The 16,245-nt window shown below is 41.9% G+C and overlaps 1 protein-coding gene across 1 annotated transcript in view; it reads left to right on the top strand.

The window, feature by feature from the left end:
- Positions 1-8,818: 8,818 nt before the first annotated feature.
- LOC133558123 (hydroperoxide isomerase ALOXE3-like) overlaps positions 8,819-16,245 on the top strand; it is a 49,522-nt gene continuing 42,095 nt past the window's right edge. Inside the window, exons 1-2 of the mRNA XM_061909268.1 lie at positions 8,819-9,077; positions 12,854-13,058. Of these exons, the coding sequence (XP_061765252.1) occupies positions 8,937-9,077; positions 12,854-13,058 (346 nt within the window). The 5' untranslated portion in view covers positions 8,819-8,936. The remainder of the gene's footprint in view (positions 9,078-12,853; positions 13,059-16,245) is intronic.

Here is a 16,245-nt window from a genome sequence, read left to right as displayed (position 1 = left end):
TCGGAGCATGTGAATCTAAATTGCAAAAAGAAAAAAAAAACCTCCAAATGCATTTTTCCTCACCTAGTGTAAAAGTCACCACAGGTCACAGGTGTTTCTGCAGATCTGTAATGTGATGTGTTGTTTTTTTTTCCACACCCACGTTTATGATGGTCCAGCCAAAATACAAGAGCGATGCCTGCCAAACCTGTCCTACTTATCTGTGTCTGCTTGAGGCAAAAAGCACTTACACACCCCAAAACAACTACCAGCTATAGCATGCCTTGACTCTGCACCACCAGCATTGAAACCTACGCAATCCTGTGTTTTTTGTTAATCTTGCTATTGTTGCGAAACCTGGTTGTTTCATGGTAGGAATGCCGGAGGGAGAGTGACCTTTCTATTTTTTTTCCTTCCTTGTTCCTCCGAGTTGGCCACACACCTCATCAAGGTGAATTCCCCACAAGTTTGCATCCTTGATGGAGGGATCGATAAGCTAAAGCCCACTGGACTCTGACCAATCCCTACTCTTCAGGTCTGGCCCAAGCCTTTCATACAATTGGGGGTAAAAAAACGACATGTATCAAAAAACTAAATAGTGTTTGCAAACTATTAAAGTGAGTGTACCATTAGAGCCTGATTTACTAAAAGTATGAGTGTACTAAAACAGTGTTTCTTTAAGGAAACTGCACTCTTTTTGGATCGTTCACAATCATTTTCAAAGACATGACGACAGATGGATTTTTTTAATGCATTATAAATATCAAATGAACGTAAATAAAAGTGAGGAGCTAATTAGAGTTCCTCTTTTTTGCCATAAAATCCAATAAAAACCCATTCAAAAACCGCCAACAATACCTAATTTACATTTCGTAACTTAAATATTGACCAAGTATTAGTGAAATTGTTATTATAAGCGCTAACGCAGACAAACTATTTATAGCCGCGCTGTGATCATTAGCATGTATACATTTTCAACATGATTGACTGGCAAGGTTCCCTGCATCCTGGAAGTTTATTGTAGATCATAAATTCTGCATCTCACCTGGACAGAAAAATTCTGAGGATGTATTCCAACAAGTTGGTACCCTTTATGAAAGCCATATAAGACTCGAAAATGGCAAAAATTACACAAAAAAATGCTTGGTCTCACCCGCTACACCCTGTTTCCACGCGAGGACTATGGTATTCTTCATCTAAATTGGAATATATATATGAACATCCTAGCAGTCGGCCTCGTAATGATAGCAGACATTGAGTAATAATGAGTTATGAAGAAAAAAAAATAGCAAACGTTATGTATTTTTTAAATTAATGCGCCGATCATGCTTAAAATTATCAAAATATGTAAATATGAAATGTTATTATAAATGTGCTCGTTCCTAAATTACATATATATCTACAGTGTGTTTATAAAACCTCAATGGAGGTGTTTAAGTTTTTTTTAGGGACTCTATGGGCGGAACAGAGCGGCTCCCATGGGACTTTTGACCGCATTTATTTAATATTTAGAATGCAAAAAATGTTTAATTAACATCCATTTTCATGTGTCTCATAATGATTGTGAACGATAGGCAGCATTCCCCTCTAAAGGGGGAACTGTACTATATTTTGGAAAAAAGGCAAAATAAAAAAAAAATTGCAGTTCCCTTTTAAGTGCAAAAATTATAACTACTGTTATTATAGTTAATATTAATTTGTACTAAAATTTTATTGGCTCTTTAATTAAGAAAAATATTTATTATTAAATTACTGTATTACTGTATAGATGGATGGATGGTTGTCTTTTTTATTTCCTAGTCACATTTTAGAACAGCTAAAGTGTGAGCCTTTTACATAGACCTTGAATTTGGCATGTAGGAATGAAGCCATAACAATCTGTTATCTCAACTGTCCGAGGTACGGAGGATTAGAAGAGGGGAGGTGAGAGTGAGTGAGGGGGGAGAAACTGCATTTTAGGTTAGATCAATTTGGACCGTGCCATTGAACTGCTGTATCTAGATTGATCTCCCAAAGCGCTTAGGATTAAAAATATCAAAATGAGCAACCTCTGTCTCTGATTGACTTAAAACCAGCACATGTGTCATAAAAGAACCTGGGGGCGTTGACCGAAGGAAGAACGGGTCAAAACGCAACAATGGATACTGTATTCATTTTAGCACAAATTAAGTGTATGTAAATGTATTTTTCTTCAGTTATTTATAAGTCCCTTCACTAAGTTTCAAGGTTCTTTAATGGTACCTGGAGGTAAAATATTTCTGCAAACATTTGTAATTCACCATCAAGACAGAATGAAACAAGCAAACACAAATCATATAAAACATAAAAACATTAAAAACCACAAACAATCAGCAGTATACAGGCACATTGTAGAACAATAAAACATATTACCTAATACACCAATAAAATCATTGTGATTAAAGTGCTTTGGCATAAGAGATAAATAAAATCACCATTTGATCGCCTTATTTAAGCATGTGATGGCAGCAGGTACAACATTATTTTTATATCGTTTAGTCGAGTGGTTCTCAACCTTTTTTCAGTGATGTACCTCCTGTGAACATTTTTTTTAATTCAAGTACCGCCCAAGTACCGCCTAATCAGAGCAAAGCATTTTTGGATGAAAAAAAGAGATAAAGAAATAAAAGACAGCACAATGTCATCAGTTTCTGAATGATTAAATTGTATAACAGTGCAAAATATTGCTCAATTGTTCTGGTCTTTCTTGAACTATTTGGAAAAAAAAATTGTTGAAAAATAAACAAGTGATTCCTTTATAAATAAAGATGTCTACACATAGAAATAATAATCTACTTAAAGTGCCCTCTTTGAGGATTGTAATAGAGATCCATCTGGATTCATCAATTTAATTCTAAACATTTCTTCACAAAAAATAAATCTTTAACATCAATATTTATAGAACATGTTCACAAAAAATTTAGCTGTCAACGCTGAATATTGCATTGTTGCATTTCTTTTCACAGTTTATAAACTTACATTCATATTTTGTTGAAGTATTATTCAATAAATATATTTATAAAGGATTTTTTATTTGTTGCTATTTTTAGAATATTTTTGAAAAATCTCACGTACCCCTTGGCATACCTTCAAGTACCCCCCAGGGGTACGCGTACTCCCATTTGAGAACCACTGGTTTAGTCCTACAAGGAGTAACAATGAACTGCCGACTAGAGCGATGGAGCTGGAATTGCCTGCGTAAGGAACGATGTGTGCAGTGATGACTTCATTTTTATGTAGTATATATGATTTGTACTATTTTTTCTAATCAACCTGACCTGAGTCTAAGGTTAATGTGTTAAATATATAAAATCTTTCATATCATTTTAGAAAGTTGTAAACCATAAGTAGGTTATATATAATATTTGAATACAAGTAAAATCCAAAAATTACTGAGTCCGTGTTAATATTTGAGTGGGCCCCATGGCCCTCTGTAGAGAAAAAGTTGGGCAACAAGGTAAAACATCTGAATAGCACTTGTACTAAACCCCACACAAAGCTGATCTACTAAACACGTGCCCAGTGGATTGTGTCTATTAAGTCCATCCATCCATCTTCTTCCACTTATCCGAGGTTGGGTCGCGGGGGAAGCAGCCTAAGCAGGGAAGCCCAGACTTCCCTCTCCCCTGCCACTTTGTCCAGCTCTTCCCGGGGGATCCCGAGGCGTTCCCAGGCCAGCCGGGAGACATAGTCTTCCCAACGTGTCCTGGGTCTTCCCCGTGGCCTCCTACCGGTGGGACGTAACATAAACACCTCCGTAGCGAGGTGTTTATGCCCTGATTTGGGCATCCTGACCATATGCCCAAATCACTACATCTGACTCCTCTCGATGTGGAAGAGCAGGGGTTTTACTTTGAGCTGCTGACGGATAGCAGCGCTTCTAAGGGAGAGCCCTGCCACCCGGTGGGGGAAACTCATTTTGGCCGCTTGTACCTGTGATCTTGTCCTTTTATTCATAACCCAAAGCTCACGACCAAAAGTGAGGATGGGAATGTAGATTGGCCGGTAAATTGAGAGCTTTGCCCTCAAACACAGCTCCTTCTTTACCACAACGGATCGATACAGTGTCCGCATTACTGAGGACACCACACCGATCCGCTTGTCGATCTCACAATCCACTCTTCACTCACTCGTGAACAAGACTCCGAGGTACTTGAACTCCTCCACTTGGGGCAGGATCTCCTCCCCAACCCGGAGATGGCACTCCCCCCTTTTCCGGGCGAAAACCATAGACTCGGACTTGGAGGTACTGATTCTCCTCCCAGTCGCTTCATACTCAGCTGCAAACTGATCCAGCGAGACTTAAAGATCATGGCCAGATGAAGCCATCAGGACCACATCGTCCGCAAAAAGCAGAGACCTAATCCTGCAACCATCAAACCGGATCCCCTCAACGCCCGGACTGCGCCTAGAAATTCTGTCCATAAAAGTTATGAACAGAATTTGTGACAAAGGGCAGCCCTGGCGGAGTCCAACCCTCACTGGAAACGTGTCCGATTTACTGCCGGCACTGATCGTACAGGGTGCACTCCCCACAGGAAATCCAGAGGGACACGGTCGACTGCCTTCTCCAAGTCTACAAGGCACATGTAGACTGGTTGGCCAAACTCCCGTGTACCCTCACGGATCCTGCCGAGAGTACAGAACTGGTCCACAGTTCCACAACCAGGACGAAAACCGCACTGTTCCTCCTGAATCCAAGGTTCAACTATCCTGCGTGGCCTCATCTCCAGTACACCTAAATAGGCCTTACCGGGAAGGCTGAGGAGTGTGATCCCACGATAGTTGGAACACACCCTCCAGTTCCCCTTCTTAAAGAGAGGAACCACCACCCCGGTCTGCCAATCCAGAGGTACCGCTCCCGATGTCCACGCGATGCTGCAGAGTCTAGTCAACCAAGACAGCCCCAGAGCATCCAAAGCCTTTATTAACACTCAGCACCGTTTTGCAAGCACTATTTGGAGTTTTATTTAGCACGTATCACGAGGACGTGCAAACTGACACAGTTGCATACACGGCTGAAGGATCAGTGCTCGCGCTACAGAGACAGAAAATGGACAGGCAAGAATCCTCCATCCTGTGCGTGTGTCAACATTTTGGTGGACGGTCAGCAACAAAAATATTAGACATATCGTCTATTCAGCAATTCCATTTTATAATTGTATTGCCGCTGGATGACTTATGGGGCTGATTACCGTATTTTCCGTACGACAAGGTGCACTTAAAATAATATTTTTCCTCCCTAACGTAAGAATACGTTTGGTTGAGCTATTTTATTTGGTACATGGTGTAATGATAAGTGTGACCAGTAGATTGCAGTCAATCATAAGAGATAAGTGTAGCCTACACTATGATGGGTCTCAAGTAAACAACACTGTGACAGGTCTCCAGCCATCATCGTGTGGGTTGCAGTGACAATCGATACAGGACGCATCGTAGCAGGTTTGACTCAGGTTTATTGTTTCAATAAACATAGTTTCTTGCCAGTCGGTTAAGCCAATTTCTAGCGTGCCGTTTCTTCCTGCTCGTCGCGGCTTACCTTTCGGTGGCCGGTGGCTGCGTCGTCTGCGGGGGCTCATCTCGCTCTGGGTCTCTCTCGTCGCGTTCCTGGTCTTCCTTCTCGGGTGGTTCCTCTCCTACTTCTGCCACGATTGTTCCTCCTTCTCCCCTTTTATGCTGCAAAAGAAGATGTAGGGATTGAGAGCAGGTGTGTGAATCACGCACTTGACTCTGATAGCTGCAGTGTCGCTCCAGGCGTGCCCCTCCTCTCTGCTCCGCTGCATGCTCCGCCTCCTGGCTGCCATCTTGGGCAGGACCACCGTTTGTCCGAGCCTGCTGTCGGCTCGTCGGCTCCGTCTCTCAACAAACACCTACAACTACTACATATTACACACTATGGTCAAAAATATATCAAATTGTTTTCGTGCGACTTTGTCAGCGCATTAAACATACAAGTGTTATTATGGTGTATGTTTAAGGTAAGACATTATATGGCATTTTGTTTTTCAATATTATGCAAAAATAACTTTTCTTACCTTCTGGTACCTGCTGATCTGTATTTGGGATCTGCATAATATCTGAAAAAATTACGCGCACCCGTGCCAACGTCATAGTTGATTAGCTTCTTCTTTTCCTCTATCTTCTTGTCTATCTTCTTGTTATGTGACTGCGACGGGACTCCAGCCGTCATCGTGTGGGTTGCAGTGCCGATCGATGCAAGACTTATGGTAGCAGGTTTGACTCTGATTTAATAATTCAATAACCATGTCTTGACAGCCGGTCGCGCCAATTTGTAGCTCGCCGGCTCTTTCTGCTCGTCGCGACGCACCTTTCGGTGGCCGGTGGCTGCGTCTGCTGTGGGGGCTCATCTCGCTCTGGGTCGTTGCTGCCAGTTGTTCCTGCTCCTACTTCTGCTCCTCCCTTTCCCCTTTTATGCTGCAGCAGAAGATGCAGGGATTGAGCACAGGTGTGTGTGTTGTGTACGCACCTGACTCTGATGGCTGTAGTGTTGCTCCAGCCGTGCCCCGCCTCTCCGCTCTGCTGCATGCTCCGCATCCTGGCCGCCATCTTGGGCACGACCATCGTTTGCCCTGACCCGCTGTCGGCTCGTCGGCTCCGCCTCTCCACAGTGACATTCATCCTCTGTTGGTTTTTCACGGGACACATTTCCTATGTTGTTGTTTCCAGAAGAGGAGATGCTGCTCCGTTATTGATTTGAATAAAGTCTGAATGTCATTAAAACAGTTAGCTCCATTTTTTACACTTGTTCCACTCCCATGCACGCTACACCGCTACAACAAAAATGGGAGTGGTCAAAAATTCAACCAGAATCTTGCCAGAAGCTTGTGGATGGCTACAAAAAGCGCCTTATTGCAGTGAAACTTGCCAAGGGACATGGAACCAAACATTAACATTGCTGTATGTATACTTTTGACCCAGCAGATTTAGTTAAATTTTTAGTAGACCCATAATAAATTAATAAAAGAACCAAACTTCATGAATGTTTTTTGTGACCAACAAATATGTTCTCCCATCACTCTATCACAAAAAAATAAGAGTTGTAGAAATTATTGGAAACTCAAGACAGCCATGACATTATGTCCTTTACAATCCGTTAATTTGATATTCAAACAGTGGTACTGTTCAAACTGTGTCTGATGTTACAGTGGTCAAAATATTAGACGTACAGTAATTTTTATATAAAACCTCTGCCTTGTTTTTAATGAATACTTAGCCCTACTACACTGTGGTATCTTAATGTTGGTCATTATGGTGGTACTTGGAGAGCCAAGTGTTTTCTGAGGTGGTACTTGGTGGAAAAACGTTTGAGAACCATTTTTTGATGTTTCCACCCCCGTGCTTCACAGTAGGTGTGGTGTTCTTGGGATGCAACTCAGTATTCTTCTTCCTCCAAACACAACAAGTTGAGTTTATACCAAAAAGTTCTATTTTGGTTTCATCTGACCACATGACATTCTCCCAATCCTCTGCTGTATCATCCATGTATCCATTTTGGTATAAACTCAACTCGTCGTGTTTGGAGGAAGAAGAATACTGAGTTGTATCCCAAGAACACCACACCTACTGGGAAGCATGGGGGTGGAAACATCATGCTTTGGGGCTGTTTTTCTGTTAAGGGGACAGGACGATTGATCTTTGTTAAGGAAAGAATGAATGGGGCCATGTATCGTGAGATTTTGAGGCAAAACCTCCTTCCATCAGTGAGAGCTTTGAATGGTTGACCAAATACTTATTTTCCACCATAATTTACAAATAAATTCTTTAAAATTCCTTCAATGTAAATTCCTGGGGTTTTTTTTTCACATTCTGTCTCTCACAGTTGAAGTGTACCTATGATGAAAATTACAGACCTCTGTCATCATTTTAAGTGGGAGAACTTGCACAATCATTGGCTGACTAAATATGTTTTTGCCCCACTGTAGGTGGCGTGACTCGGGTGATAGAGCGGCCGTGTCAACAATTTGAGGACACCGAGTTCGATTACGACTTCTGGCCTACCTTGCTCCCAGTGGCACCTATACTGGTGTATGATGGTGCAAAACTCCCTTAAAAAATTGATATTTAATCTCAATAGGACTATCCTGGGTAAATACAAGTTTTAAAAAAGGTGTGTTTTGTTTCTTCTTTGGCCTTTTTAATTGATAAAAACAGTGATGCATCACTGCGTCCACTGCCCCATCCCTAGCGAATCGAATGAAAATTAAAAACAACTTTTTGTTTGTTGATGTGCTTCATTCCATTTACCGAGGTGTGTCAGGAAAGTTCCAGGACTGTCACTGTTTATGGTGTTTCTTTGACGTGAGGCGCATCGTCCACCGGGCGCTCCGACCGAACGGCCGGATGTGATCAAACTAGCACGTCAACAACGAGATCCTGTGTCGTTGGCTCAAAGAGGCGAGAGTTGTGGCAGGGAATCTAACAGATGCTCATAACTCACATCTTCGTGATGGAGCATTTTTCCTAGTTCCTGTGAACCCGTTCTCCAACATTGGCAATAAAAAATATTCTGATTCTGATTACCTGACCTGACATTTGCAGGAATCTAAGGGAAAGTCTGGGGTGATTCCAAGGGGTAAAACTTGTAGTGGGTTATATAAATTGTCTTTTCCAACACAATGAGGGCAAGAAATCAAAAAACTGGAACTCCAATTAACACACCGGATGGATTGGTTTATTTGATGTCCCAAGCTGCGTGCAAGTTGAGTCATTCTTCACAGAGGAAGTCCATATCTATCTTGTGAAATCAAATGGTGTAACTATCCCGCTGTCGTTGCTCTTACACGTCTGACATTCTTTCTAAAAAACCTGCTCCAAGAACCCTCCCACTAGCTTGCATGTAGTATAAAAAAGAGGCGGCTGGATCTGTGTATTTGAAAAAAAGACCAATTTTGTAGGTTTATCATCATTCTGGAGTAACAATGGTGGTTTACGAGGTGACCGTCTACACTGGCGACCGCGTTCATGCCACCACGTTGAACAACATCCACATTAAGCTGGTGGGCACCGAAGGCGAGAGTGACCGGACGTGGCTGATGTCTTTGTTTATCTTCAGGGGATCAGTAAGTCTGAAAAACAGCTTGCAACTATAAATAACTTTCCGCTTCAGTGCTCTTTGCTTATCTGACATCTAATATCTAACTTATTTCACTTGTCTAACGACTACATTAAACTAAAAGATCAAAAACATGCCTAGTAAGTTCCCTATACCAGCTTGCAGTGCATTTACCTAGCCCTGATCTAAAGGGTATAATAACTACGTTTTGTCTTTGTTCGGTTTTGCAACAACAACAACAAAACTATTTATGTCTTTGTAAGTAGACAAGGAGTATTTTTAAAATTAGTGAAGTCTGTGATTATTCTTTTACCCAAATTTACAATATTCCAATAGATACATGCAATTTTGGGCTCCAAAAATATACAGTGGTAAAAATACATTTATTTGTGAACAATATAATAATATATAAATACATTTTATAGATAAAACAATATTTGCCGGTAGAACAATCAATGGCAAATGGGTTGTACCTGTATAGTGCTTTTCTACCTTTTTTTTTTTAAAGGAACCCAAAGCGCTTTGACACTATTTCCACATTCACCCATTCACACACACATGCCATGCAAGGCGCAAACCAGACTCATCAGGAGCAAGGGTGAAGTGTCTTGCTCAACGACACAACGGATGTGACTAGGATGGTAGAAGGTGGGGATTGAACCAGCGACCCTCAGATTGCTGGCACGACCACTCTCCCAAATTCGCCATACCACACCCAATACCAACACGTGATATCAATACTACCCTGGTCTTGATCATTTCAATGCTGAGGTCACTCTGCCCTCATCTTATTTTAGTTATCCGGTATGTGTGAGACAGAGGGATAAAAAATATGCCTCTATAAACAAGAATGATGTTCATAAACTGTTTTTATTCATACTAATGAATGATTTGTATTTAGCACTACAGTATATGTTCAGTTTATGTTGACTCTCTCAGACATGTACTCATGCTATAATAAACGTATGGCAGTGATGGGCAAGCAACTTGGAAAATGTAGTAAGCTAAGCTACAAGTTACTCTTGATTGAATGTAGCTAAGCTACAGGGGAAACTATCCCCGGAGAACAAGTTGCACGGCAAAAGTGGCTTGCTGCATCAAAGCTACATTTATCGGCATTTGTATGTACCCCCCTACCACCCAAATGCAGCTAAGATAGGTTCCAGCACCCCCGAAAGGGACAAGCTGTAGAAAATGGATGGGTGGATATATCTATGGGCCCACATGTATAATATCAATGTTAATGAAACTGAGAGTGTACAATAAGTGTCCCTTACTATTAACTATCTGTCATTTAGCTGGTGACTCCCTACAATTGCCTGCAGTAAAAAAACAGCATCTATTTATATCTCGACAAACAAAACAATGACTTCTGTGATGTTCGGGAAAGGTTGGCAATGGTTATGTGCAGTAAAACTTTTCATGAACTCAACTCACCTTAATGTGTGTTCCTAAATCTGCGTAGGACGTCTTAGAAGAAGAGAGTAGTTATCCATCCATCCATCAATCTTCTTCTGCTTATCCGAGGTCGGGTCGCGGGGGCCGCAGCCTAAGCAGAGAAGCCCAGACTCTCCTCTCCCCAGTCATTTCGTCCAGCTCTTCCCGGGGATCCTGAGGCGTTACCAGGCCAGCCAGGAAACATTATCTTCCCAACGTGTCCTCCTACCGGTCGGACGTGCCCTAAACACCTCCCAAGGGAGGCGTTTGGGTGGCATCCTGACCAGAAGCTCGAACCACCTCATCTGGCTCCTCTCGATGTGGAGGAGCAGCAGCTTTACTTTGAGCTTTACTTAGAGCTTCTCACCCTATCTCTAAGGGAGAGCCCCGCCCACCGGGGGAGGAAACTCATTTCGGCCGCTTGTACCCGTGATCTTGTCCTTTCGGTCATAACCCAAAGCTCATGACCATAGGTGAGGATGGGAACGTAGATCAACCGGTAAATTGAGAGCTTTGCCTTTCGGCTCAACTCTTTCTTCACCACAACAGATCGATACAGCGTCCGCATTACTGAAGACTCCGCACCGATCCGCCTGTCAATCTCACGATCCACTCTTCCCTAGCTCGAGAACAAAACTCCAAGGTACTTGAAATCCTCCACTTGGGGAGGAGCAGTTATGATTTTAGTTTACAGCGCAAAAAACTAAAAACTAAGGTTTTGGGCATTGTTTTCTCTAAACGCATACATTTGTCTAAATATGGCTAACGACACGCATTAGAGGAAATCATTTAAATCATAGTTAAAAAAATATTTTTAAGTATTTTTCAAATCGTCAGCTAGAATCGTCCCTCTGTCTCTGACTCCCTCAATATGACATGACATGAGTGTGTGTCTGATATGATTTTGCTTCCTGGTTTCAATGACCCGCCTTGTATTGGCCAATCCTGGATTGTTTCGTCCTAACCTTAGCCAATTTTGACTCATCATAAGAACATTAATCAATCATCTTGGATTTTCTCCGCATGTATGGATGTTTTCATTCATCCAGGTCATTGTATTTTCTCCATCTTTTTTTTGGGGGGGGGGCTGAATTCACAGTCCATTTCCTCTCTTTGTAGCTTTGATGTAAGCTCCCTAGCTACATGGGTCTAAAAGTAGCTAAGCTTCCGGAAAAGCTACTTGTTAAAAAAATAGCTACGCTACCACCAAGCTACTGGAAAAGGTAGGTAAACTACAAAGCTTAGCTACATGTAGCTTATCATTGCCCATCACTGATGTCTGGTGAGGTAAGATAACATAATTTCATCAGACACACCCAACAGTATGATGCAATGCACTGATCCTTAGACTTATACTTAGAAAATCTTTATTGTCCTTGAGGGGCATTTTGGTTTGGAGCAGTAGTCATTAAAAACAAGGTTCAACAGTAAAAACGAGGTACAACAGTAAAAACAAGGTACAAATACATAAAATACATACCACATACAAACCATCATAAAGCTAAAAACTAAAAACATTTGTAATACAATAAAAACTAATCAAACATCGCGTCCCACTAAAGTGACTACATAGCAGCTAAGCTTGTTTCAGGAGCTCATTTATAAAACAACAGCTGAAGGAACAACGGATCTTATGTATCGATTGTTTTTGGCCTCTCTATTACTAGGGGCGTACCTACATCCTGAGGGCAAGAGTCTAAACTCTAAGAAGAGAGGGTGCTGAGGGTTGACCAGAATGGCCTTTGCCTTCTTGATGACTGACCTGATAAATCTGGTTCAGGGGGTTCAAGGTTCAAATAAGTACATTTGTATTGATTAAAATATGACAGTCTAAAGTCGCTCCTGTCAACGCAAACCTCGCATACGCGGTGCACAGTGCACTCTCAGACATACGTTACAGTAAATTATCCATCCATCAATCCATTTTCTACCTCTTATCCTTTAAGGGGACGAGGGGGGTGTTGGAGCCTATCTTAGCCTGGACAAGTTGCCACCTCATCGCAAGGCCAACACAGATCGACAACATTCACAATCACATTCACACACTAGAATTATATGTTTTTTTTTTATTATGGTTCATTCTAAGAGGGTCTGGTGCATGATGCAATGCACTTTTGATGCTGATCCAAATAGAGTTTTGCTTTGATCAAAAATGACAATAGTGTTCCTTCTGTTAAACAAAAACCTTGCTCACAATACAATGTAAAATGTATACTTACTACATTATAATACACATTGCAATATGTCAACACCACATCAGACGGAATCCAGTTTCCTATAATTCCATGATGCATTTGAGTGCATCTGTTCTTATTGCTGTCTCCTGTCATTCTGTTTGCCTTTTAGGTGTCTACTTATACCGTGACCTGCGAAAACTCCCTAGGACAGCTACTTCTGATAGAACTGGAAAAACGAAAGTTTTTCCTGGTCCCCAGTGATGCTTGGTTCCCTGACAAGGTGGAAATCAAATCACCCGAGGGCGACGTCTACACTTTCCCCGTCTATAGCTGGATCAGTGACAGTGAGACTCACCGCTACAGAGAGGGGAAAGGTGCGTTGCTTTGTGTGCTTGATACCAATATCATTGACCCAGCCACACACAAATAAGTTGTAGACCTCCATGTTTTTCCAAGTTTACATCTGTTTTGTGGTGTAGAATGATGTCTGGAGCACAATAGTTCGATATGTCTGATTATGCGACCATCGTATAATCCTTGACATCACTCGATAAATCTTTTTTTGATAAAGTATAAGGATCTATTTCACTGCATAGTTAGATTTTACTGCTCATATCTGCTTTTTGCAGGAAGGTTTAAGCCTCTTTTGTACTCAGATAGTTGGCGCGCTGCTTGCTGTTTAACAACCATCTTAGCTTGGTTGACCACCACTGGTTTTCACTTCTGGGAAGAGGTCACCTGTCGGAATACAAGCTTTACAAACAAAACAAGCAACAAATGAATTACACTCTATATTAACGCTCCTGTTTTTCCAAATTTGGCATTTTTCTCTCAAATGACTTGTTTTTCACCTCTTGACACAATCATGCTTTTTGTTCCATATCGTTTATTCTCAGGTTTGAGATTTAACATCTATCTCCTTCTCTCCCCCTTCTCAGTTTTTGACTTTCTCATATACTTGCTGACAGACATGTGATTCCTTTTATATCCAAATATCGAACTGTACTTTTAACCACAATTGTTGTCTTCTCATAAATATGGTTAGTTTGAAATGTACGTTTATTACCACCTCAGCCATTAAACATAGCAATCTGCGAGTCCTCCTGGACTCTACAACTTATGTCTACTCTTTCCACAACTGTATCTCTTTGCACTTACAGTCTCTGCATATGATACTCAGTTCTTATTTTCTGTATTTCGGCTGCCTTTTATTTTACTTGCCTCACAGCCTTTGCTGCCAACACTGTGTGCTCCACCACAATGTACACACATTTTCTACACACCAGCTCCACACCTTCCACATGTTTGTTCCCCTTCACAATAAGTCGCTATATGACAATCAATCAATCAATCAATCAATCAATGTTTATTTATATAGCCCTAAATCACAAGTGCCTCAAAGGGCTGCACAAACCACAACGACATCCTCGGTAGGGCCCACATAAGGGCAAGGAAAAACTCACCCCAGTGGGACGTCCACCATGACGCCCCCCAGGGGACCGAAAGCAATGGATGTCGAGCGGATCTAACATGATATTGTGAAAGTCCAATCCATAGTGGATCTAACGTAACCGTGGGAATCAAGTCCACAGTGGATCCAATATAGTAGTGAGGGTCCCATCCAAAGTGAAGCCAGCAGGAAACCATCCCAAGCGGAGGCGGATCAGCAGCACAGAGATGTCTCCAACCGATACACAGGCGAGCGGTCCATCTTGGGTCCTGACTCTGGACGAGCGGTCCATCCTGGGTCCCGATTTTGGACAGCCAGTTCTTCATGCATGGCCACCGGACTCGACCGCCTCCACAAGGGAGGGGGGGACATAGGAGAAAAAGAAAAGAAACGGCAGATCAACTGGTCTAAAAAGGGGGTCTATTTAAAGGCTAGAGTTTACAAATAGGTTTTAAGATGAGACTTAGTAAATGTTTCTACTGAGGTAGCATCTCGAACTGTTACCAGGAGGGCATTCCAGAGTACTGGAGCCCGAACGGAAAACGCTCTATAGCCCGCAGACTTTTTTTGGGCTCTGGGAATCACTAATAAGCCGGAGTCCTTTGAGCGCAGATTTCTTGCCGGGACATATGGTACAATACAATCAGCAAGATAGGATGGAGCTAGACCGTGTAGTATTTTATACGTAAGTAGTAAAACCTTAAAGTCACATCTTAAGTGCACAGGAAGCCAGTGCAGGTGAACCAGTATAGGCGTAATATGATCAAACTTTCTTGTTCTTGTCAAAAGTCTAGCAGCCGCATTTTGTACCAACTGTAATCTTTGAATTTTAGACATGGGGAGACCCGGAAATGATACGTTACAGTAATCGAGACGAGATGTAACAAACGCATGGATAAGGATCTCAGCGTCGTTATTCGACAAAATGGAGCGAATTTTAGCGATATTACGGAGATGAAAGAAGGCCGTTTTAGTAACGCTTTTAATGTGTGACTCAAAGGAGAGAGTTGGGTCGAAGATAATACCCAGATTCAGATATGTCCATACGTATGACATTTATAACACCATAAAGGTGGTGGTACAAACAACCTCACTTTATACCTAATGTACCCTATAAATACAGATTTCATCTTGAAATTCAGTAATATTGACAAGATTTCCACTTTCCTCCTCCTCTTCATGCTTTTAATTATATTTCTCTTTGCCCCTCACTCCTAGGCTCCTTTTACGTAAATTCCACACGCAACAATGCCACCGTTTAAGACCCCCTCGCACCCTCGTGACTATGCGCGCGCCATAGTCACCTCTTACCTGGAAGTGTATCCTTACACTGTGTTTCTATGTAGACTATTGCCGCATTTCTTTTGACAGTAAACCTTGCTTGCCTCACCATCAGCAGCTGTTAGATTATTGTAGTGAATCACACCGGAGCTATCATACATGAATCATATCTTTAATGGACCTGTGAAGGTAAACAATGTGATAAAGAACCTTTTACAAAAACTAACAAAAGGAGACTGTGCTTGTAGGCTGAAATTGGCGGTCGTACTTGACGGCCACAACCTCTTCATGACTTCCCAATAATTATGGAGTACAAAACTAGATGTTGAGTAATCGCTCGACATATGTAGCGGACTATAACTTTGCCAGTACAAATGCATTTGCTATTTTTCAAAGTCTTCCCTTTTCCACGGTAGCCTGCATTCTCGTTGTCTCTCCTTCAACAAATGGACGAAGGTTTTCACCAAGTAGAGTCACAGCTGACAAGGACATTTGAAAGTTGTCTTGTCGTTCTTCTGACAACACACTCGGTGACAAACATATCCCACCAGCCTCCCGTTCCTCTAAGCCTTATCCAAAATTGTCGCTCAACATTGCTTTGTTGTCGTTTGAGATGTGTTGTATCCAAAATAGTTGCAATCGCCCGTTTCCTCTCTTAAGGTATTCATGTGTGATATCAAAAAGCGCCTGTACATGTACAAGAAGGAGAAACACGGGCATGTCTGGAAGACTCGCCTGCATCTTCCCAGTGGTTAGCTCCGATTGTTATGAAGCTGGCTGGCTGTGGTGTGTTCTTTCTGATGTCACTTCCTGTGTGGGGTGGTCTTTCT

This window comes from Nerophis ophidion, linkage group LG01, assembly GCF_033978795.1.
Source record: "Nerophis ophidion isolate RoL-2023_Sa linkage group LG01, RoL_Noph_v1.0, whole genome shotgun sequence".
Lineage (NCBI taxonomy): Eukaryota > Metazoa > Chordata > Actinopteri > Syngnathiformes > Syngnathidae > Nerophis > Nerophis ophidion.
This window is presented reverse-complemented; position numbering and strand designations above follow the sequence as displayed.